The 25,341-nt window shown below is 44.1% G+C and overlaps 1 protein-coding gene across 1 annotated transcript in view; it reads right to left on the reverse strand.

Moving 5' to 3' along the window:
• The window catches only part of SVOP (SV2 related protein), a 393,561-nt gene that overhangs the window by 215,175 nt on the left and 153,045 nt on the right, over positions 1-25,341 (reverse strand). Inside the window, exon 3 of the mRNA XM_086943094.1 lies at positions 4,422-4,507. Coding sequence (XP_086799220.1) covers positions 4,422-4,507 — 86 coding nt within the window. The remainder of the gene's footprint in view (positions 1-4,421; positions 4,508-25,341) is intronic.

The following is a 25,341-nucleotide window of genomic DNA, read 5'->3' on the forward strand; positions in this document are numbered from 1 at the left end:
CCTAGATAACTTAAAAATCCATTACCCCCGTAATGCCACCTTGAGAAGTCATAGCTCAGTGTGTCTCTTGATGCTTGGTTTTGTGCTTGTACATCTCTACTGTGATGCTTTTGTACTGTAGTCACCAGTGAACAACTGTACGAGTTCTTGAAATTGCATGGCATATTTCTTTGGTATACTGTAATCGAAGATAATTATTAAAAACTGCCAGTGATTATGTAGCCCCAGTGCCATGCTCCCCTCAAATTGGGCCTTGGTTGGCCTTGGCACCAAAACTACCTAAACCAACTCAGAGTGGAAGTTACTCTCCAGTTCACTTTATGCAGCTTTGAGGTGATGTAAACGTGTCCAGCTTCCTACCACATTCAATGTTTCCCGTCATTAAGGAAACATTGATTTCAGTGCTGACTGATGAATTGTAGCAGCTATGATACAAAAGAAGTATCCTGAGTGTGACACTGAGTGAGCATCACAAGTAAGAAATAATAGCCAAAAATGGGGCCCTACCAAATAAGTTCAAAGTAACAGCAGGTAATAGGTCCCACATAATACTATAAGAGTAGACCAACAAAAGCCAACATTGGGGTCCAAGCCAGTGATCCCATTCTAACAGCTGGTTTTGGGTCACAGATCAAACGACTGAGAACTTAAGGAAGACCAGACCTGAAGACACCTTTATTCAGTTGCTCTCTGTACAAATCACGGATGTCGGTTTGGCAATGACCCAAAGAGGCTCTGTGCTGAATGTTTCAAGGTCTAGGGCTAGGACAGATCCTCTGCTTCTCACTATAGATGGGAAACTCATCTAGCAATAGGACCCTGTTGTTTTCAACCTGATTTCGCCATTTACAGCTGTATTATTATTATTATTAAATTGATTCCTTGTATAGCGCATGGCTACCCTTAGGCATCCCAGCGCTGGTTTGCGACCAAAAACACATTCCTATTTTACTGCAGTTTCTGGAAAAGCCATGTTTTTAGTTGTTTCCTGAAAGAGAGTTGGTGGAATGTGGATCTAAACCGTAGGGGGAGGGAGTTCCACAGAATGGAGGCATGGTATGAGGTGGTAATAATGGCTTGAACTCTAATGAGCTAGCCCATTCAGTGACTTCATACCTAGGTATTATGTTTACCTCCACTGGTGTCATGACACACCAGTTTAATAAACCTTGTAATAGGGAGGAAAGTCCTGGCAGAGGATTGCAAACTATCCTTATAACTCCTTTCTTTGGTAGCGATAACCTAAGAGAAATTGGGTATAGGAACATAAACACATCAATATATCCAACAACGTCTGATTAGAGTGCCATTTAAGATACTAACTCGTTGGCCCTTCCTTGGAAACTGACATTCCCATCATGATTTGCTGAAAAATGTACAAAACTCTCTACAAAGGAAAGTCATCATAGGAAGACAAACGAATCTTTGTAGCAAAACAATGGAATACAAAAGGAAAAGTCACCTCAATCTGGAATTCATAACACAAAGAACACTAAGGCGGTTCATTTAAAGTTTGAATGGAGAGGAGAATTACTGTTGATCAACAGTTCTCCTGCTAGCCAATCTTAGAGTACACCCACCTCATTTAAAGTAGGGGAACTGATGACTGACCGCCATACAGCCACAAATACAGCGATCTGTCCACCACAGATTGTTTCATGCATGGGACTTCCTGATGCTCATTTTTCCTGCTAATGTCCAATCAATCAATCAATCAATCAATCAGTGATACTTATAGAGCGCGCTACATACCCGTAGGGTCTCAAGGCGCTGGGGGAGGGGGGGTGCCGCTACTGCTCGAACAGCCAGGTCTTCAGCTTCTTCCTGAAGGAGAGGTGGTCTTGGGTCAGGCGCAGGTCGGCCGGGAGGGAGTTCCAGGTCTTGGCGGCCAGGTAGGAGAAGGACCTTCCTCCTGTAGTCGCTCTTCGGATGCGGGGGACGGCGGCGAGGGCGTGGTTGGCTGATCGGAGGTGGCGTTTGGGAGCGTAGAAGTTGATCCGGCAGTTGAGGTAGCTCGGGCCTTGGTCGTGTAGGGCTTTGTGTGCGTGGGTGAGGAGGCGGAAGGTGATTCTTTTGTTGACGGGGAGCCAGTGAAGGTCTCTCAGATGTCCGGAGATGTGGCTGGTTCGTGGGATGTCGAGGATGAGTCTGGCTGAGGCGTTCTGGATCCGCTGGAGTCTCTTCTGGAGCTTGGCGGTGGTACCGGCGTAGAGGGCGTTGCCGTAGTCCAGTCGGCTGGTGACGAGGGCCTGGGTGACGGTCTTCCTGGTCTCGGTGGGGATCCACCAGAAGATCTTCCGTAGCATGCGTAGGATGTTGAAGCATGCCGAGGAGACGTTGTTGACTTGCCTGGTCATGGAGAGGGAGGAGTCCAGGATGAAGCCCAGGTTGCGTGCATGGTCTGTCGGTTTGGGTGCGGTGCCCAGGGCGGGAGGCCAACAGGAGTCGTCCCAGGCGGAGGGTGAAGAGCCCAGGATGAGGACCTCCGTCTTGTCAGAGTTCAGTTTCAGGCGGCTGGTCGTCATCCACTCGGCTACCTCTTTCATCCCTTCCTGTAGGTTGGCTCTGGCGGTGGCGGGGTCGTTGGTCAGGGAGAGGATCAGCTGGGTGTCGTCGGCGTAGGAGATTATGCTGAGGTTGTGTTGGCGTGCGATGGCCGCGAGGGGGCTCATGTAGACGTTGAAGAGGGTGGGGCTCAGAGAGGATCCTTGAGGGACGCCGCAGATGACTTCGGAGGCCTCTGACTTGTACGGTGGTAGGCGGACTCTCTGAGTTCTTCCGTCGAGGAAGGAGATGATCCATTCCAGCGCCTTGTCCTGGATTCCGACGTTGCTGAGGCGCTGTACTAGGGTGCGGTGGCAGACAGTGTCGAATGCCGCGGAGAGGTCTAGGAGGATGAGGGCCGCTGTTTCTCCATTGTCCATCATGTCCACCATTCCTCCTGGGCAGTGGAAATAAGCAATGGCCCCCACACACAGGGAGAAAATTATTTAAATATCAGGGGCATTTTTTTCCACTTTTAAGAAATAACTCCCCATATTGTTTTTTTTTTCAAATGCACAAATTAACACAGATCAGGCTGCATCAGGACAGCTGTGACAAAACTACATTCATTGACTTGGCAGATGCACTTTGAACACAGAGTTTCCCCCCAGACAGATGGGAATTTTACACTGGAGAGGCAGAGGTAAAAGCCACCCTGATAAGGAAGGACACCCACCAAACTATAAATGATTTCTTTAGTGAATGACTTAAAGTTTGACTGTAAAGAAAAATCATATGGTTTGTAGAGGGAGCGGCAAATCTTCTGTTGAATGATTCTTTGCTTGTGAAGAATCCTCAAGCACAGTAACCACCACCATAGGCATTGTATGGTGAATGTGATTCCTACTGCAGATTTCCTCTGGGGGAGAATATTTCAAGAGAGGCTGTACCACTTATTTAAAAATAAAAAATGAAATGTGGTTACTTACTTATGCCTACTACTCCTCCTCAGGTATAGCTCATCAACCAAGACTCTCCAGCCATCTCTGTCCTGGGCTGTTTTTTCAATCTGACTCCAGGTGTAACCCATCACCTTGCAGAGTCAGCCTCAAGGCCTCAGTGCCAGGTGTTTCGTACCCTTCCTCTTTTCCTTTTCCCTTGAGGTTTCCAGGTCAGGGCTTCTCTGGTGGAGCTTGATGCGGGCTTGGATAGCGTGTGACCTATCCAGCCCCAGCATCTTTTTATGATTTCTACATGAGCTGGGAGTTGTAAGGTCTGTTGCCATAGTCCATTGTTGCTGATGGTGTTTGGTTAGCAGATTTGAAGGATTTTCCACAGACAGGTGTTGATGAAGGTTTGGACTTTGCTGGTGGTGGTCACTGTTGTCCTCCAAGCTACTATGCTCCATTTCAGTTACTACTTAACTCTAAATCACACCCTATAATTGCAAAGCAAGATTTCATGTTTATAACTCTGAGAGCGTGGAATCGCTGCTTAAAACTCATCTTCTTGCTCCTAGCCTAGTCTATCTCATACTTCCTGCCTCCTCACTTTCATTTCCCTTCAGAAAGGATCTGAAGATCAGTTTCTATGTTGGTTTTGTTATTGCTGCTTTCCTACTTTACTTGATATTCAGCACTGGCTGCCCTTGTGGTAAAGATGGTGCTAAAGGAGTAATGTTGAAACAGATATAAATATTGTCAGTAGTTATGTGCTCCTGTGTAGTATTTACGACTACAAACTACGATTATTTTCGTGTTTAAACTAAGAAAAATAATAAAGTTAAAAAAAAAGACATAAATCCACAAAGAAATAAACAGAAGCATATCTTGCCATAAGTCACAACTGTAAGTCACCACTTGGTTTGATTAATCAGCACATTTAATCGATTCCTTAGTCTTCTTTACTGAACGTGAAGAGAGATAGGAAATACTTGCCCATGCCAGTCCTGTAAGTATGGACAACTTCCACTGAAATTTTCCAAAACCAATGGCTTCCACCGCATCTTCCACCATAAAGGTATCTGGAAAGAAAATGGTGGTTCAATGTTAGTCTTTCTGCATGAAAACTAAAGACAATTTAGTCCTCTATATCATTCCGCCAGTTATTTACTTATGCTGAGAACACTTTCTAGATGGTAAAATGATATGAAGAAAATGTAAAAATGTGGTAAGTCTGGAATAGGGAATGAAATATGGAAGAGAGCTCACCACGTAGTATGATGCTAGAAGGTAAAAGGGACAAGGAAGGTGGCACTCATAGTAAGAGGTAAAAAAGTGATGTGTGTATGTGCAGAGTTGAACTGGGCTAGAAACAGTTCCAGGAACCAAATTAAAAGTGGCATCATTAGCGAATGAGATAGTAAAAAAAAGTGGCCCAGACTTGCAAATCACGACACTTTTAACATTGTAAAGACAAGTTGTATAGGTGTTTTGCAAGGTATGGGGTACAGAATTCATTTGTGATTGCTGCAGGCAAAACCTTTGATAAAATCAGGGAAATTAACAATATAAGTGGCCCACCGGACCATACTACCAGTGCACAAATAGCCCCCCCCCCCGACCCCCCCAAACAAAATCACATACACTGATCTATCACACCAGCCCTTCGGGCTCTACTTGATTGCCCTAAAGGCCAGTCTGACAATGTGTGCGAGTGTGTGTGAGAGAGAGAGTTTTTTTTAAAATTTATTTAACGATTTGTAGAGCGCCTGGTGACCCGAAGGCATCCCCGCGCTATAGATATAGTTAAAGAGTGTTCAGGGCTGGGGGCTCATCCCATTGGCCAGGGTATAGTGATCCTAAAAGGGTTTGCTCCCTAAATCTTGTCTGCTCTTGCAACACTTATTTATATTTATTTAGATATCTATTTCATCAATTACTTTCGGTTTTATATAAACCATTTTATCAAAAGAGAATATGGTAAAAAAAACACTGCGTAAACAAACAAGGAAACAATTTAAAAGAGTTGCAGCTATAAATTATTCCCGCTCCATTAACAGAGATTAACATAATCCCCGAATTTACAAATAGATCGCTGTAGGATTATCAGAATACATTGTACAATTAGAAAACTGTTGAGTGTCTAGTCTGTGCTATCATATGCATGCACAAATTCATAAATACAAATGTGAAATATATCTTCAATATAAGAACAATTTCAGCAAACATGCAATAGAGATTCAATAGCACCAGAAGAAAATACATCTTACAATGTTTCTGCACCTGACACACCAGGCACCTATGCATTTGTTTGTGTTAACCAACACTGATAGCTACTGTTGCCTACTTTTTTTCTACTTTTAGAATTTCTTAGTATTTTCATATCAACAGGCAAATTATCTCTAGATAGAAATTGTGCATGAAGGTTATGAATGTACAATGGCAATTGCCTCAATCTGTTTTTCTCTGGAAATCTAAAAGCTTAGCCTTAACTTTAGTCAAAATTATATGGTAAATTGTAATTGAATCAACAAATAAATCCTCACATTTCATCACCAACAGATCCCACAGAAGGCCACATAACAATCAGTAATCGGATTATGGTGCCAAGTAAATTCCTCCAAGATCAGCCTATGTAGTTCATTCTCTTTCTCCCTTGTCAACCTAAAAATCACTGCAACAACAAGATGATAGATGGAATACTTCAATTAATCTCAGCAACTGGCAATGCCTCTGGCCGTATTGTAGTTTAACATTTTTCACCCACCATGCCACGCTAGTCAAATGCAAATCCTTACTGACTGTTGGAATTGGCCCTTCTTGCAGGGTCATCCCCAAACTTTTTGCTTCTTCCTCCCTTATTTTTCCTGAGCCGTGGCTGTTGGCAATTGGACTCTGAGCACTTTACCACTGCTGATCAGTGCTAAAGTGCATATGCTCTCTGTGTAAATTGTTTTTGTGATTGGATATACATGATTGGCATATTTGTATTACCAAGACGTCCCTAGTAAAGTGCACTGGGTGTGCCAGGGCTGGTGATGACAAATGCTACTAGTGGGCCTGCAGAACTGATTGTGCCACCCACACAAGTAGCCCCAAAATGGTGTCTCAGGCCTGCCACCACAATGCCTGTGTGCAGTCTGTGAACTGCCATGTCCTCCTGGTCAGTGTCCCCACTGACCAGGCCTAACCCTTCCCTTTTTGTGCACATTGGTCACCCCTATGGTAGGCCCAAGGTTCCCCCTTGGGCAGGGTGCAGTGTATGTGAAAGGTAGAGCATGTACTAGTGCTTGTGACATGCTCTGGTAGTGAATTACAGCCATTTTCGTTTTTTAGGTTTCGCCTATTACCATTCGCTTGCGAATGGAATGGCGAAAATTCATGGGCTCGATCGAATAGTGAAACCACTGCGGTTTCCACTGCGGTTTCTTTACAGTGCATGTGAGGTCACGTGACCACAAAAGCGGGTCACGTGACCACACACGCACGAGCATCTCCCTAATCCGCCTGCCCCCACCAGGCTCTCCCGCCCCCATCCGGCTTCCCTCCGCGCATCTGCCTATCACACTTCTCCCCTCGCACGCATTCCCGCCCCCCCCACCAGGCTCTCCCGCCCCCATCCGGCCATTTGCTTTTTCGAGCCGAGCATGGCGGAATAGTCTTGCTTTCCCGGTTTTAGCTTCTATTTTTCGATTCCCATCACTTCTCCCCTCGCACGCATTCCCGCCCCCCCACCAGGCTCTCCCGCCACCATCCGGCCATTTGCTTTTTCGAGCCGAGCATGGCGGAATAGTCTTGCTTTCCCGGTTTTAGCTTCTATTTTTCGATTCCCATCGTTTTCTCGTCATTCTATACCTTCCCGCCCCCCACCAGGCTCTCCCGTCCCCATCCGGCTTCCCTCCGCGCAGCCATCTGACTGCCACACTTCTCCCCTATTCCCATCGTTTTCTTGTTTCATGTGCCCCTCTCTCCCAATCTACTTTACATGTTGCTCTGTCGTCAGCGTCCTTCTCCCCCACCCGCTCTACACTGCTCTTTCACCCATTGCTTCTCCTACCTACCCACGCCCTCTGTTGCTTCACCTCACCCGCACCTCACTGCTCGTTTCACTTCCCCCCAGCACTCCATCTACTCTCTATTTGGCACTCCGTCCCCCCGGCTGGTTTACCATTAAGGAGAAAGCTTTTCCGCAACGGCGACAGCTTGTTAATAGTGCAGCACAAGACGAGTTCTCAACACAGGCCTACAGAACAGATCTCAGCACACTCCATGCACGTTCGTGAGGTGTTTTACACGAGGCATGCCGACATATTCTCCGTCCAGTGTTTCCAGCATTTCTTCATTACATTTGGAGATAACTGGCCAGCTACAGACTGGCGAGTGGCTAAGGGCCCATGCAGTCAGTGGGGACGGAACATGACGTTTTCAACTTAAATGCCACATCGCATAATGCATTACTGTTCCCACGTTGTAACTGGCAACATTCATTACAAAAGGAGTTCCATTCCACTGTGTTTTTGCTTGAGTCCTTCTCTCTTCTCTGAGGCGATAGCAATACCTCCTAAAGCGTGCACGCGGCCCATAGACTGATGTAACCCACACACCATGTCTGCCCAGTGCCATGCTGCAGACTCCCAGGTGGCGCGTTGGCTGTCCTGTGGACGAAGAGCTCAAGTTTCTGAGCCTCTGCTCCTACCCCCCTACCATGACTGATGCCCGGCTTCCCCGGCGAATGTTTCTAACCACATTAGCCGGAATCTACCCGAGTGCTTTCAGGTCGCTCTATGTGCATGACCCTGGTGAGTAACTCTGTCTGTTCACTTCTCTTGTATGAAATGAATCGCTTTGCCTGTTTCGCTTGTCTCTACATCGTCGCTACTCCCTTTCTCAATCTCCAATCCCCACCCCACCCCCTTGTTTGGTTGATCGCCAATTCTGAAGCTTCATGGCGCAACTTTGATTCAGCCTTGGCAGGACGCGGAAGCAGTGGCAATGGTACAAGGGAGCTTTAGACACGGGACCCCAAAATATAAAACGGAGCCGAGGTCACAAAGAAACGCACTGATACCCCTCTGCACTTTTCCAGTTTGACCACATCTGTCCCCCATCTGCCCCCGCCGATTCACCTATCCAGTTTTACCACTAACTCCCCCTGCTGCCCCCTCCTTTCTCCCCTCCTCGCTTTGTCTGTCCCCACCCACCTATTCTCAAGAGGAGCCCCCATGCAGGAGGGGGAGGAGGGCTAGGGACACAGGAAGCGAAAAGCAGATGTAAAGTGCTTCCCTGCCCCCTTTTTTTGCAACCCGCCCGGCTGCTTCTTTTGAGGTCAGTGATGAAGTGTGGGGTGGGGTGACGCCCCTGCTAGTCTGCATTGTGTCAGCATTCAAACCTGTGACCTGCTGGTTACCCAAACAAATCTTAGCAGCCGCAGCATCCTTTCAGTGAGCAAAAACGCAAACATTGACACCTGTGATCTGCGGGCCATGCGCCATTCTCGCCTGCTGGTGCATTAGCCACCCGAGCTGGCTCTGGCTCAGTGCCTGTGATTTACAGGTTAAACAGGGACCCTTCCAGTGGACCGAATCCACGGAGCAATGGCCTTCAAAGCATATCGTATCCGGCTGAACATGTATTTATTCAGGAAACTATACGCCGCGAACAAGGCTTCCGAGTTGGTCAGAGCGCCTCATATTTTATGCATGTTAAAATACAGTATATGCAGCATTCCAGGCCAATAAGAAAGTATGGGGACTTTGATCCTGAGCACACTGGGTGCAGCGTCCGTGAGAGTCGAGGAGAGGTCAGATTACTAAAAAAAGGCTACATTGTTGGACTTCCACAGAGAGTAACTGCATATACAATATAATGCAGCTAATCTTTAAAGTGCAGGAGACCCACGTCTTTCCTTTCAGCCTGAGGTAACACAAGGTCACCATTGACTCTGCCGGAACAGTTCTTTTTTGACAAGAAGTATGGGTATTTTTTTCATAACATTAAAAATGACTGGAAACATAGTTCTTCATACATCCCGTTCAGTTCGACTTCTGACTATATATAAGGGGTGCACAAGCAGATAGCACCGCCTGTGAAAGCACAGAATGAGCGAGTGTTGTCGACTTCACCCAACGTGGGAGGTAAATACCGATTCACAGCATACAAATAGTAAAAGCTATATTTTTCTGGAAGTAGTGCCTTGGGTTAGATGTATTTGCGTGCATAAGCACCGGTAAATCAATATTACAAATAGTAAATTGCATCGCCCTAAAATATTGTCATGGATTAGGCGTACTTGCTTGCTGAAACAAAGATCAAATCCCGTTCTAATGCTTATGGCATATCAGGTTTCGAGGTATCTGTCTGACAAATTAAACAAGCACTGGCGTTGCCAATAGGTTTCGCATTGGAAAGTTGGAGCTATTGGCTTTGTAAAGGACATTGTATATTTATATATTGTTATTAACAATGCCAATAACGATATATAAATATAAAATGTCATTTACAAAACCAATAACTCCAACTTTCTAAATGCGAAACCTATTGGCAACGCCAGTGCTTGTCACTATTGTAAGGCTATCTTGCTCCATAGGCTTTCATGGGGGATGCTGGCTACAGTGGCTACCAGCATATCTTCCCATAGGAACAAGATAGGACATAAAAGTCTAGTATCTGTGAACTCAGAATTTAATTAGACATCTTTAAGGAAAGGTTGTTTTTAAATCCTGTGTTTGATAACAGCACTTTTAGAAAGTTGCTCTTCTCTTGTCTGCCCTTTCTGTGTGCTTTGGCCTGTTTGTGTATTGACTGTCTGGTTTGAGGGTGACAGGGCTTGGGGATTCCCCAGGAGGCTGGCTGAGTCAGCCCTAGGCTGAATGACTGCATTTGCAACTTGAGTGGTGGGAGGAGATAATACCTGGGCCTGAATAGGGCTGTGCCTGCCTTCCACAATGCTGGCTCCAGCTCCAGCTGGGCGGCTGACGACCCTGCCCCTCACTCTGAAAGGAAAGGAGAAGCCAGGAAAACAAAGTGCTCAAGAAACACCCAGAACTGGTTCAGACCGGGCTCAGGGCCCACTTGCACAAAGAGAACAAAGACTTTTAGGGGTATAAGTACAGAACCCCTGACAACAGAAAATTAGATCATCCGTGAATCAAGAAGGAACCTCTGCCAAGGAGAAAGCTGAAACTGAAGAAGGAAGATTGTCCAGCTGTTGCTCAGCTGGATTGCCCTGCAGTTGCTTTGCTGCCAAGGAGAGGGGAAGGACTTTGCTGTGCTGTGTCCCCTTGCTTGAAGGAATCTCCAAGGGCCTGAGAAGAGCTGGCTCCCTGTTCTAAAGTCCCAGGAACAAAAGGACTTCACCCCCAGCTTCCCCCTGAGCTCTACTGAGAGAGTTCTGTCCTTCCTGGAGTGCGTGGCCCATGTGTGGTGCCTCTGGAAGTTGTACCTGTGCTGGGAAGCTGGAAACCAAGATTTGAGAGACTTTGCTACAGAAAAGTTATCGCATTGCTCGCTGCGGAGCGCATCCCCGACAGTGCGAGGAAATTTCCACCACTACGAAGGTCGAGATCGTCGCAGCGCCTGTTGCCGTCGCATCCTTTGTTTGCGGGACGCACCCGGTCGGTGCGGGAAGTCTAACATCGCTGCGAGTGTCGTCGCAGAGCCTGTTGTCGCTGGGTGAGATCGCTGCACCGCCTGCTTGCGGACAGCATCACGTCACTGCGAAAGTCATCGCTGAAATCATCGCATCGAGGAGATGCGAGAGAGAGGATCACTGCTGGATCGCGCATCGTCGCCCCGGAGATTGTCGCAGCCTCTACGAGATCGTCGTATCGCGCCTTTGCGAGAACAAACTTCCTACGGAACCTACGCACCGGAACCCAGACAAGTGGCCTTCCTCCCCATACAGACAAGATTCGTCGAAACACGCCCGCTGCTGCAGCAGGGCTGTCGCAAACGGCTCTCCAGGGTCTCGTGAGCAACACATCGCTTGTTTTCCACCGCACAAGCTTCTGCTTTTGGAACTTTGTCACAACTAAAGGTACTGTGTCAGAAACGTGACGCAACTGTGAACTTTTCACGCAACTGTGGATTATTTTATCGCAACCTAAAGAACTTTTATTGCAACTTTAAGAACTCCTTTGAAACCATATTCTTGAACTGTGTATGTTGGATTTTTGTCGTTTTGGTCTTGTGTAGTTTAGATTAAATACCTTTATTTTTCTAAACTGTTGTGGAGTCAGTTTGTGGTGTTTTCACTGTGTTACTGTGAGTGTTGGTACAAATACTTTACACATTGCTTTCTGATTAGCCTTGACTGCTCGTGCCAAGCTACCTAGAGGGTGAGTAGGGGTTATCTCAGAGGGTTTCCTCCTTGCCCTGACTAGAAGCAAGGGTCCCTATTTGGACAGTGGTACCCTCCTCGGCCAACTAGAGACCCCCAGATCTAACACTGACCTTGTTCGCATGGGAACAATCTGTCCCGAACTAAAACCAATAATATAACATCAACAGCTATGAAAGAGACATCAACCAGGTTGATGTCTAACTAAGGGGAATGATTCATTTGAGGGAGACAGAGGCTGGAATCAAAAATTTAGTATTTGTATTGTATTGTATGTTGGATTTATATAGCGCTTATCACCCAGGGGTCTTTAAGCGCTTGCCTTGGGAACCCGTCCTGGCTTTTCCCTGTGAGATAGCCCCTACAGGGCATCCCCAAGGTGAAAGCCAGGCATCCCGCCGCGGGGGCCGTTGTGGAGATTAAGCAAGCTTAATGCCCAGAGTTGCAGAGTGTGAACCCATGATTAGGTCAGGCACCGAAGCGAGAATTATCGAGTCCGTGGACATTTGAGCTCAAGACCCTGCCGCGTCGGGAATTGAACCCTGGTCCCGGGTCTGACCTCTGCTTCAGGGTCTGCCTGCTCTAACCAGTGAGCCACACTTCTCCAAACTTTCAACAAACATAATACCTCTGACACCATAAATCACAAGAAAGTTTTTTTGTCACAGAAGTCCCTTTTATTGACTCTGTGCTTATATTATTATGTTTTCTTTCTTCAAGAACTTCTTGTCATTTAGGTATTAATCCACCTTATACATAAAAAAATGTCTTCAATGTTTCTGAATAGACTTAACATTTATACAAAAACACATAAATACAGTACATTACTCACTAGACATGCTTTTGCTTATTCAATGACAGTACACATAAATGCATTCAAGAATTCCTATACATTGCTTCATGCATAAGAATGCATTTTGCGCTCGCGTTAGCAGGAAATATCAACACTGTATGTTTTCCTCAGTTTCGTGGTGTCCTACTAGTATCTATGGTGCTGGAACAAGGTCCAACTTAGTGCTCTGCACTTGTCTAATCTTCAGGTCCTTTTTAATGGTCAGAGATCTTTTGGCAGCTTTTTAAAGTGAGTTTGTACTAGTCCAACTCTACTGGCTGAGGGAAGCAGCGTCTTCTGGTTTCCTAAATATCTCTGAGCCGCTAAATAAGCTGACGCGTTTCGACCTTGTAGCTGTGGGACCAGCGTACTTTGTTTACACCAAGGTCTTCATCAGGGATGATTGAGGTAGGACGCTTTAGACTATATGGGCAATAATAAAACTGCTTTTAGTGTGTACTCATCAGTATTTAAGATTATAGTTCTACGAGTAATTTTGAAGCCTTACATACCGTCTTTTGTTTGCAGAAGTAGATTGCTGTAGCTATATTACCTGTTAAAATGAAATTGAAAGTTAAAAGGCCATCTCAGTTTGCATGGCAGCTTATTAAAAAATAAACGTTAACATGCTCTCATTTGGTACCTACCAATTCTCCTATCGTTGTGCGGGAGAATGGTCTTGATTTCTCGGGGATCCGTTACTTCCTAAGTGTTATGGAAGCTAGGAAATGGAACGGAGGGTACTGTATTATAATTACATACCTTTGAATGGAGATTATAAATGATTTCAGGATGGCTATTCTTAAAAGTGATGTAAAGTGCTTCAAGAATACTTCATACCTGCATTAAAGTGAAAACGTGTGCCTGAGCTGCCGTGAGAGTGAATTAAGCTTTAGTGATACATCACATGCTGTTCAAATAGCGCGCTAGGTGATTTCCCGTGCTCCTGGTTGGTTTGAGATCTTCTATTATAAGAGACACAGAGCTTCAGGGTTACGTGTATGCTTTAGGGTGCGCAGAGACTCTTTCTCTTTACACAGACTATTAGAATGATGTTAGTTACAGTTCCTTTCACAATCCCCTACTCACGGGTGTGTGAGGTGGCGTAATTAAAGTGTCGGTGCCGAATTGTGGCAAACTTTAAATGGCATTGCATATCGGGCATGCCTCGGCTTTATTACCTTCTTATCTGCGGCGTTCTATTCGGCAACAATTGTCTGGTTTTAGGTTCTCGCTGGCAGTGTCCGAGAGCTAGGGGAGATTAATCGGTATTAACTGTATATTGCACATGACTGCCTGGCATCTGACGTCAGCGTCGTCACGCTGTACTTCCTATTTACGTCAAGTGACTGTTTCGATGTGCGTGCGTGTATCTATTGGTATTTTTGTAGTTCCTGATAAAAGCCTCCTTCGGAGATGCCAACTTTCACCTTTTTTGCGTCATGTAATGTTTTATATACATGTGATTTTTGAATTTGATATCATATCATTAAATGTTAGAGTAGGCATGACCTTGTGTTTCCCGATGTTATTGAGATCCGTTAGTGCTACACGTTGCATTTGTATATAATAGCTGCTAATTCTGTCATTTCCTTTTACTAAGCGGTAATCGCTTAAGCATATTTGGTGTTATGACATGGGAGCTTCGGGGTTTCTTAATTGCTTCTCTCACTTTGCAATGTATGTTGCACATTGGACTCTATGCTTGCATCTCTCTGGTATCATGACATACAAGCTCAGCGATTCTTGAGTCAGTGTTTTCTGATTCACTTATCTCACTTTTCACTATAAGTTGCACATTGAGCTCGATGATTGTGTCCCTCTGGTTTTTCGTGTCTTTTTCCTCATCTTGATGCTATGCCTCTCTTCATCTGCATGTTGAGCAAGGATCCAGGGATTTGGCTCAGTTTTCTGGATGAGTTGGTATAGCAAAAGATAAATTTGGCAGTTGAAGCAATATTTGAGTTGCTTTTCAAAGCCCTTTACGTTATGGTCGTACTTGATGGACAGTGGGGGAATCTATCTACAGTTTGTGAGTTCCGACATCTCATTTAAGCCATTTTCCATAGTGCCCAAGAACAGGATGGTTTTTGCTTCTATTTTGGATAGAGTATTCTCGATGTTACTTGCAGTAATGTGTCTTAACACTGTCCATTTCATTTCACTAGGGCCATGCCCCTTTTCAATACAGTGGGGGACCATCGGAGCGTTAGGTGTCTTGCATTTGATGCGTGACCGATGTTGTGTGATCCGCTTTTTAATTGGTTGGCTGGTTTTTCCAATATATGCCTTTGCGCAAGGGCAGATTACACAGCAGATGACGTTATGGGTATTACAATTTGTAAATTCATGGTGTTTTGTGTATTTCTTCCCGTAGATGAACTTCATACCTTCTATTGTGCTGGAGCATGAAACGCAGTTTCCACATTTTTTGTGGACTTTAATTGGTGGTAATACAACAATGTACGTAAAGAGGTTCTCTGTGTTTTGCTTTAGTGTTTGCATGTACAAGTTTGTCTTTAATACTGGTATTTTTCTTGAGTGCGAATATAGGGACCTGCCTAAATGGTTCAAGGCTTTTAACTGTGTTCCAGTTTTTTCGGATTATTTTTTGTACGTCATTCGTAATACCTGAAAACGTTGTGACACAGACCAGGGGGGTAACTTTCTTCTTGGTTCTTGGCGTCAAGAGAGAGTCGCGGGGTGTACCACGCCCTCTTCATCGCTTTTTTGAGCAGCTTTTTAGGATAGTTCCTTTCTAGAAGTTTGTTTACAAGGACTGAGGTGTAATCAAAATAATCTTCCTTTCTTGTACAATTTCGGCGAATTCCAAGGAACTGGCTCAGTGGTAAATTCTCCCGTAAATTGCTCTGATGGAAGCTTGCAAAATGAAGGAATGTGTTCCTATCTGTCTTTTTGGTATATAGGGTGGTATATAGGTGCCCTTGGTCATGTCTTATCAGCAGGTCAAGAAAATGTATCTCAACCTTACTGGTATTAAGGGTAAATTGTTTATCTGGATTCCGGTTGTTCAGCCATACTGCAAATGCTTGAAGTTGTTCATCATTTCCTCTCCATAGCATTTAAACATTGTCGATGTAACAATGCCACATCTTAATGTGTCCATCATGGGGGTTGTTGTTGTATACCCGCTTGTCTTCGAATAATGCCATAAACAATATGGCCATTTCTGGGGCAAAAGGACACCCCATTGCGGTGCCCTTTACGTGTAGAAACTGGGTATCATTAAAAGTGAAAAAATTGTGTATTAAACATATCTCGGCCAATTGAAGAAGAAAATTGGTAGGCACATTGTGTGAACGATCCCTTTTCTCAAAGACAACTTGGAGGGCTTCCATTCCTGCTTCTTGGGGAATATTGGAGTAAAGACTCACGATATCTAATGTTACAAGTATTTCTTGCTCCTGTTCGAAAGGCTGGTCTTCTAGAAAAACAATAGCTTGCATGGTGTCTTTTATATAGCTAGCTGTATCGCGCACAAGAGGTTTCAGAAAGGTGTCGAAATATTTTGCTGGTCGCTCTAATATTGAATTCACCCCTGGGATTATAGGTCCTCCTGGGGGGGGTTTTTGGTCTTTATGAATCTTTGGTAAGACGTACTTTAATGGAGTCCTTGGATTTTCATTGATGAGGTGCTGGGCCTCCTTCTTCGAGAGCCACCACTCTTTTTCTCCGATGGTGATTAAAGCCTCTAATTTGGACTTGATCTTTTTGTTCCAGTCTTTGTCAGTTTTCCTGTAATATTGCTCGTCAGCTAGTTGTCGTGCAACTTCTGCTTCACATTTTTCCTTTTGTAGTAACAAGACCCCCCGCCTTTATCTGCAGGCTTGATTATTAGTTGGTCATTTTGTCTCAGATGGTCCAGAGCCTGTTTTTCATTTTTGGGAAGGTTCCATTTCGAATAGATTGTATTATTTTCCAGATTTGCCAAATCCCTTAGTACATTCTTTTCGAATGTCAATAATTCTATTGGCATGTTGGTGGTATTTGGAAAAAAGGTCAATGGATTTTTTAATCCTGAATAGTTCCTTGGTGTCGGATCAAGATTAATCTGGAAGAAGACTTTTATCCTCATTTGACGGAATAATTGTATTATTTCCGATGTAGTTTGTCCCAGATCTGGTTTGACAGTTGGAATAAATGAAAGGCCTTTTTGTAGTACATTCAATTGATCTCTAGATAAATCGTAGTTTGTAAGATTATAGATGGAACTCTTATCTTCTACTACCAATGGTAGACATTCCTTCTCGTAGTTATTTCCCCCTGGTACTGATTGGATCGGGGAGTGTACCATCTGTTGGCTCTTGTTTGTCCCATCGGACGAATGTTGCCTCTGTCTAAAAAAGGCGCCGCCTGGTAAAATTGTCTTGGAGGATTACTTCTTGTACTGGTAGATGGTTCTGCGTCACTTGAGCTATCCGAAAGGGATGACGCATCCGAGAACGTAAGTAACTGTCGCCCACTTCGTTCTCCGTAAGTTCGTAGAACTCCAGTGTTTTGGGACTGTTTATAATAATCTTTGTCAAAGTACGGGTATGTCCTTTTTTCAGAGAAGCTAATAATATCTTTTTGTAGTTTTGATCTTTTTGCGTCTTTGGAATTTTTCTTAAATGTCTTGTTTTCCTTTTCAATTTTTAGTAATAATGCTTGAGCATTTTCCACAGCTGAGTTGTTCAAAAGAGCTTCTTCCAGTTCTTTAATTAGTTCGAGTTCCTTAAGACTAAGTCGTTCAGCAGTTTTGATTGAATGAAACATCCAGTCTCTCAAACATTTAGTTCCAATATGGCTAAAACCGTCACGATATTCAAGCTGATCAGTAAATATTACTGATCATCCCTCTTGGATAGCTCAAGTGACGCGGAACCATCTACCAGTACAAGAAGTAATCCTCCAAGACAATTTTACCAGGTGGCGCCTGTTTTAGACAGACGCAACAGCCGGCCGAGGGGACGAGCAAGAGCCAACAGATGGTACAATCCCCAATCCAATCAGTACCAGGGGGGAAATAACTATGAGAAGGAATGTCTACCGTTGGTAGTACAAGATAAGAGTTCCAGCTATAATCTTACAAACTACGATTTATCCAGAGATGAATTGAATGTACTACAAAAAGGCCTTTCATTTATTCCAACTCTCAAACCAGATCTGGGACAAACTAAATTGGAAATAATACAATTATTCCACAAAATGAGGCAACAAATCTTCTTTCAGGATAATCTTGATCAGACACCAAGGAACTATTCAGGATTAAAAAATCCATCAACCTTTTTTCCAAATACCACCAACATGCTAATAGAATTATTGACATTCGAAAAGAATGTTCTAAGGGATTTGGCAAATCTGGAAAATAATAAAATCTATTCGAAATGGAACCTTCCCAAAAATGAAAAACAGGCTCTGGACCATCTGAGACAAAATAACCAACGTATAATCAAGCGCGCAGATAAAGGCGGGGGTGTTCGTGTTACTACAACGAGAAAAATATGAAGCAGAAGTTGCATGACAAATAGCTAACGAGCAATATTACAGGAAAACTGACGAAGACTGGAACAAAAAGATCAAGTCCACATTAGAGACTTTAATTACCATCGGAGAAGAAGAGGGATGGCTCTCGAAGCAGGAGGCCTAGTACCTCATCCATGAAAATCAAAGGACTCCATTAATGTACATCCTACCAAAGATTCATAAAGGCCAAAAGAAAATCCCAGGAAGACCTATAATCTAAGAGGTGAATTTAATATTAGAGCGAGCAGCAAAATATGTCAACACCTTTCTGAAACCTCTTGTTTCAGATAGCTTTATAAAAGACAACATGCAAGCTATTGTTCTTCTAGAAGACCAACCTTTCGAACAGGAGCAAGAAATACTTGCAACATTTGATATCGTGAGTCTCTACCCCAATATTCCCCAAGAAGCAGGAATGGAAGCCCTCCAAGTTTTTTTAGAGAAAAGGGATCGTCCACACAATGTGCCTACCAATTTTCTTCTGTTTAAAACACAATTTTTTCTCTTTTAATGAAACCCAGTTTCTACAGGTAAAGGGCACCGCAATGGGGTGTCCTTTTGCCCCAGAAATGGCCATAATGTTTATGGCATTATTCGAAGAGAAGTGGGTATACAACAACAACAACCCCCATGATGGACACATTAAGATGTGGCATTGTTACATCGACAATGTTTTTATGCTATGGAGAGGAAATGATGAACAACTTCAAGCATTTGCAGTATGGCTGAACAACCGGAACCCAGATATACAATTTACCCGTAATGTTGAGATACATTTTCTAGACCTGCTGATAAGACACGACCAAGGGCACCTATATACCACCCTATATACCAAAAAGACAGATAGGAACACATTCCTTCATTTTGCAAGCTTCCATCAGAGCAATTTACGGGAGAATTTACCACTGAGCCAGTTCCTTAGAATTCGCCGAAATTGTACAAGAAAGGAAGATTATTTTGATAACGCCTCAGTCCTTGTAAACAAACTTCTAGAAAGGAACTATCCTAAAAAGCTGCTCAAAAAAGCAATGAAGAGAGCATGGTACACCTCCTGTGACTGTCTCTTGATGCCAAGAACCAAGAAGGAAGTTACCCCGCTGGTCTGTGTCACACCGTTTTCAGGTGTTACAAATGACGTACAAAAAATAATCAGAAAAAACTGGAACACAGCTAAAAGCCTTGAACCATTTAGGCAGGTCCCTATCTTCACACTCAAGAAAAATACCAGTATTAAAGACAAACTTGTACATGCAAACAATAAAGAAAAAAAACAGGAAACCTCTTTACGTACATTGTTGTCCTTACCACCAATTAAAGACACAAAAAATGTGGAAACTGCGTTTCATGCGCCAGCACAATAGAAGGTACGAAGTTCATCTACGAGAAGAAATACATAAAACACGACAAATTTACAAATTGTAATACCCATAACGTCGTCTACTGTGTAATCTGCCCTTGCACAAAGGCAAATATTGGAAAAACCAGCCAACCAATTAAAAAGCGGATCACACAACATTGGTCACGCATCAAATGCAAGACACCTAATGCTCCGATGGTGTCTCACTGTATTGAAAAAGAGCATGGCCCTAGTGAAATTAAATGGACTGTGTTAAGACACATTACTGGAAGCAACATTGAGAATACTCTATCCAAAATAGAAGCAAAAACCATCCAGTTCTTGGGCACTACGGAAAATGGCTTAAATGAGACGTCGGAACTCACAAACTGCGGATAGATTCCCCCACTGTCCATCAAGTATGACCATAACTTGGAGGGCTTCGAAAATCAACTCAAATATTGCTTCAACTGCAACATTTATCCTTTGCTATACCAACTCATCCAGAGAACTGAGCCAAATCCCTGGATACTTGCTTAACATGCAGATGAAGAGAGGCATAGCATCAAGATGAGGAAAAAGACGCGAAAAACCAGAGGGACACAATCATCGAGCTCAATGTGCAACTTATAGTGAAAAGTGAGATAAGTAAATCAGAAGACACTGACTCAAGAATCGCTGAGCTTCTATGTAATGATACCAGAGAGATGCAAGCATAGAGTTCAATGTGCAACATACATTGCAAAGTGAGAGAAGCAATTAAGAAACCCCGAAGCTCCCATGTCATACCACCAAATATACCTAAGCGATTACCGCTTAGTAAAAGGAAATTACAGAATTAGCAGCTATGATATACAAATGCAACGTGTAGCACTAAGGGATCTCAATAAAATCGGGAAACACCAGCTTATGCATACTCTAACATTTAATGATATGATATCAAATTAAAAAATCACATGTACATGCAACATTACATGACGCAAAAAAGGTGAAAGTTGGCATCTCCGAAGGAGGCTTTCATCAGTAGCTACAAAAATACCAATAGATCCATGCACGTGCACCGAAACAGTCACGTGATGTAAATAGTAAGTACAGCCTGACGACGCTGACGTCAGACGCCGGGCAGGCATGTGAAATACACTGTTAATACCGATTAATCTTCTCTAGCGCTTGGACACTGCCAGCGAGAACCTAAAACCGGACAATTGTTGTCAAATAGAATGCCACAGATAAGAAGGTAATAAAGCCGAGGCATGCCCGATATGCGATGCTGTTTAAACTTTGCCACACTTCGGCACCGACAATTTAATTATGCCACCACACCCACCCGTGAGTAGGGGATTGTAAAAGGAACGGTGACTAACATCATTCTAATAGACTGTGTAAAGAGGAAGAGTCTGCGCACCCTAAAGCATACACATAACCCTGAAGCTCTGTGTCTCTTATAATAGAAGATTTCAAACCAACCGAGAGTACAGGAAATCACCTAGTTGAACAGCATGTGATGCATGACTAAAGCTTAATTCACTCTCACAGCAGCTCGGGCACATATTTTCACTTTAATGCAGGTATGAAGTATTCTTGAAGCACTTTATATCACTTTTAAGAATAGCCATCCTGAAATCAATTATAATCTGCATTCAAAGGGATGTAATTACAATACTGTGCCCTCCGTTCCCTTTCCTAGCTTCAATAACACTTAGGAAGTAATGGACCCCCAAAAATTCAAGACCATTCTCCTGCACAACCATAGGAGAATTGGTAGGATGTATGGCATTACAACGCATACTTTTACCATGCATGCCTTTACAACGCGGTATTTACAACGAAAACCTTTACAACGCATAGTGCTTTGGGGTGCTGGATAGTGAATAGTTTAATTTACTATTCCAACTCCAGTCCCCGTGGACACTAGGGAAGGTGTTGGATAGTAAATTAAACTTATTCCCTATCCTAGAGCGCCCCCCAGCGCAATGCGTTGTAATGGTTTTCGTTGTAAATACCGCGTTGTATAGGCACTGCGTTGTAAAAGTTGCGTCGTAAAGGATGTTTCCCGAATTGGTAGGTACCAAATGAGAGCATGTTAAAGTTTATTTTTTTAGTAAGCAGCCATACAAACTGAGATGGCCTTTTCACTTTCAATTTCATTTAAACAGGTAGTAAAGCTTCAGTAATCTACTTCTGCAACAAAAGACGGTGTGTAAGGCCTCAAAATTACTCGTAGCGCTATAATCTTAAATACTGATGAGTACACACTAAAAGCAGTTGTAGTATTACCTCATAGAGTCTAAATCTGTCCTACCTCAATCAAATTCAGCCCTGATGAAGACCTTGGTGTAAACAAAGTGTGCTGGTCCCACAGCTACAAGGTCGAAACGCGTCGGCTTATTTAGCGGCTCAGAGATATTTAGGAAACCAGAAGACGCTGCTTCCCTCAGCCACTAGAGTTGCACTAGTACAAACTCACTTTAAAAAGCTGCCAAAAGATCTCTGACCACTAAAAAGCACCTGAAGATAAGACAAGTGCAGAGAACTAAGTTGGACCTAGTTCCAGCACCATAGATACTAGTAGGACACCACGTAACGTAGGAAAACATACAGTGTTGATATTTCCTGCTAAAGCGAGCGCGAAATACATTCTTATGCATAAAGCAAAGGAAAAATGATGCAATGTATAGAAATTCTTGAATGCATTTATGTGTACTGTCATTGAATAAGCAAAAGCATGTCTAGTGAGAAATGTACTGTTTTTATGTGGTTTTGTATAAATGTTAAGTCTATTCAGAAAATATTGAAGACATTTTGTTATGTATAAGGTGAAGGAATACCTAAATGACAAGAAGTTCTTGAAGAAAGAAAAAATAATAATATAAGCACAGAGTCAATAAAAGGGACTTCTGTGACAAAGAAAACTTTATTGTGATTTATGGTGTCAGAGGTATTATGTTTGTTGAAATCAACCAGGTTGATAGCACATCAAACATGCATTTTGAATGACGGCCAGGTCCTAGGCCTAACTGCTCAGTCCAGTTTCACCTGCTGTTGCGTCTAATTGAACAGATTAGTTTACTGATGTTTAAACTGTTTGATTTATTGTCTTGTGCATGCAGGGAGCACAAGCTGTCAGGACTCAGCTTTATTTACTCTAGGCCTCTAGGCAAGATGCACCTCCAGCAAAATCCTGCCCTCTTTTAGAGAAACATTGATCTATGGGTGCGGAGGACAGCCTAGTTGTACTGCTAATGAAAGTTTTGTTTTTAGGTTTGACATGCACATACTCTATAGCATGGGTACTGTTAGAACTGGGGGTCTCTAGTTGGCAGAGGTAGGTACCACTGTCCAAATAGAGACCCTTGATTCTAGTCAGGGTAAGGAGGAAACCCTCTGAAATAACCCCTGCTCACCCGCAAGGTAGCTTGGCACGAGCAGTCAAGGCTATTCAGGAGGCAATGTGTAAAGTATTTGTACCAACACTCTCAGTAACACAGTGAAAACACCACAAACTGACTCCACAATAATTTAGAAAAATAAAGGTATTTAATCTAAACTACACAAGACCAAAACAACAAAAATCCAACATACACAGTTCAAGAATATGGTTTCCAAGGAGTTCTTAAGGTTGCAATAAAAGTTCTTTAGGTTGTGATAAAATAATCCACAGATGCGTGAAAAGTTCACAGTTGCATCACGTTTACTCACAGTACCTTTTAGTTGCGACAAAGTTCCAAAAGCAGAAGCTGGTCTGGTGGAAAACAAGCGATGCGTTGCTCCTGAACCCTGGGGAGGCGATGCGACAGCCCCGCTGCAGCAGCGGGCGTGTTGCGACGAATCCAGTCTGTATGGGGAGGAAGGCCACTTGTATGGATTCCGGTGCGTAGGTTCCGTAGGAGGAAGTTTGTTCTCGCAAAGGCACGATGCGACGATCTTTGGAGGTGCGATGATCTCCGGGGCGACGATGCGTGGACCAGCGGTGATCTTCTCTCTCGCAGCTCCTCGACGCAATGGTTTCTGCAACGACACTCGCAGATACGTGATGCGGTCCGCAAGCAAGCAGTGCAGCGATCTCACCCAGCGATGACAGGCTCTGCGACGACACTCGCAGCGATGTTAGGCTTCCCGCACCGATCTGGTGCGTCCCGCAAACGAAGGATACGACGGCTCTGACAGTGGCAACAGGCGCTGCGACGATCTCGACCTTCGTAGCGGCGGGAAACTTCTCACACTGTCGGGGATGCGCTCCGCAGTGAGCGATGTGATACTTTTCAATTGCAAAAGTCTCTCAAGCTTAGTTTCAAGCTTCCCAGCACAGGTACAACTTCCAGAGGCCCCACAACTGGATCAAGCACTCTAGGAAGGACAGAACTCTCTCAGCAGAGTTCAGGGAAGCTGGGGGTGAAGTCCTTTTGTTCCTGGGACTTCAGAACAGGGAACCAGCTCTTCTCAGTCCCTTGGAGATTCCTTCAAGACAAGGGACACAGCACAACAGCAAAGTCCTTCCCCTCTCTTTGGCAGCAAAGCAACAGGTCAGTCCAGCAGAGCAACAGCAGGACAGTCTTCCTTCTTCAGATTCAGCTTTCTCCTTGGTAGAGTTTCCTTCTTGATTCCAGGATGATCTAATTTTCTGTTGTCAGCGGTCCTGTACTTATACCCCTAAAAGTCTTTGTTCTCTTTGTGCATGTGGGCCCTGAGCCCGGTCTGAACCAGTTCTGGGTGTTTCTTGAGTATTTTGTTTTCCTGGCTTCTCCTTTCCTTTCAGAGTGAGGGGCAGGGTCGTCGGCCACCCATCAGGAGGTGGAGCCAGCATTGTGGTAGGCAGGCACAGCCCTATTCAGGCCCAGGTGCTAACTCCTCCCACCACTCAGGTTGCAAATGAAGTCATTCAGCCTAGGGCTGACTCAGCCAGCCTCCTGGGGAATCCCCAGACGCCTGTCCAAGGCACACAGAAGGGTCAGACAAGAGAACAGCAACTTTCTAAAAGTGCTGTTCTCAAACACAGGATTTAAAAACAACCTTTCCTGAAAGATGTGTTATTAAATTCTGAGTTCAAGGATACTAGATACTTATGTCCTATCTTGTTCCTATGGGAAGAAATGCTGGAAGCCACTGTAGCCAGCATCCCCCATGTTAATCTATGGAGCAAGATAGCCTTACAATAGTGAAAAATGAAAATGGCTTTAATTCACTACCAGAGCATGTCACCTGCACTAGTACATGCTCTACCTTTTATATACACTGCCCCCTGCCCAGGGGGGGGGGGGGTACCTTGGGCCTTCCATAGGGGTGACTAATGTGCACAAAAAGGGAAGGGTTAGGCCTGGTCAGTGGGGACACTGACCAGGAGGACACGGCAGTTCCTAGACTGCACACAAGCACTGCAGTGGCAGGCCCGAGACACCATTTTAGGGCTACTCATGTGGGTGGCACAATCAGTGCTGCAGGCCCACTAGTAGCATTTGTCATCACCAGCCCTGGCACACCCAGTGCACTTTACTAGGGACTTCGGGGTGATACAAATATGCCAATCATGTATATTCAATCATGATAACAATTTACATAGGGAGTACTTACACTCTGGCACTGATCAGCAGTGGCAGAGTGTCCAAAGCATCTAAACCAGCAAAACGAAATCCAGCACAGCATAAAAAAATACAGGAGGTAGAGGCAAAAAGATAGGGGAAAACCACACCAAAGATGCCAGGTCTAACACGTACTCACAAACATTTTTCCAGGGGCCCAAAAATTTGGCGTGTTTGTGGTAACCGAGAGCTGCACTGATGCCAGCAATGGCGTTTGAGGGTGTGTGGGAAGCATATTCATCTATTGGCTGAATTGCACAATGAGAAACCAAAAAACCTTGGATTAATCCCTGCTTCCCAACTTTACC

The sequence above is a fragment of the Lissotriton vulgaris genome, chromosome 11 (assembly GCF_964263255.1).
Source record: "Lissotriton vulgaris chromosome 11, aLisVul1.2, whole genome shotgun sequence".
In the NCBI taxonomy this organism is placed as follows: Eukaryota; Metazoa; Chordata; class Amphibia; order Caudata; family Salamandridae; genus Lissotriton; species Lissotriton vulgaris.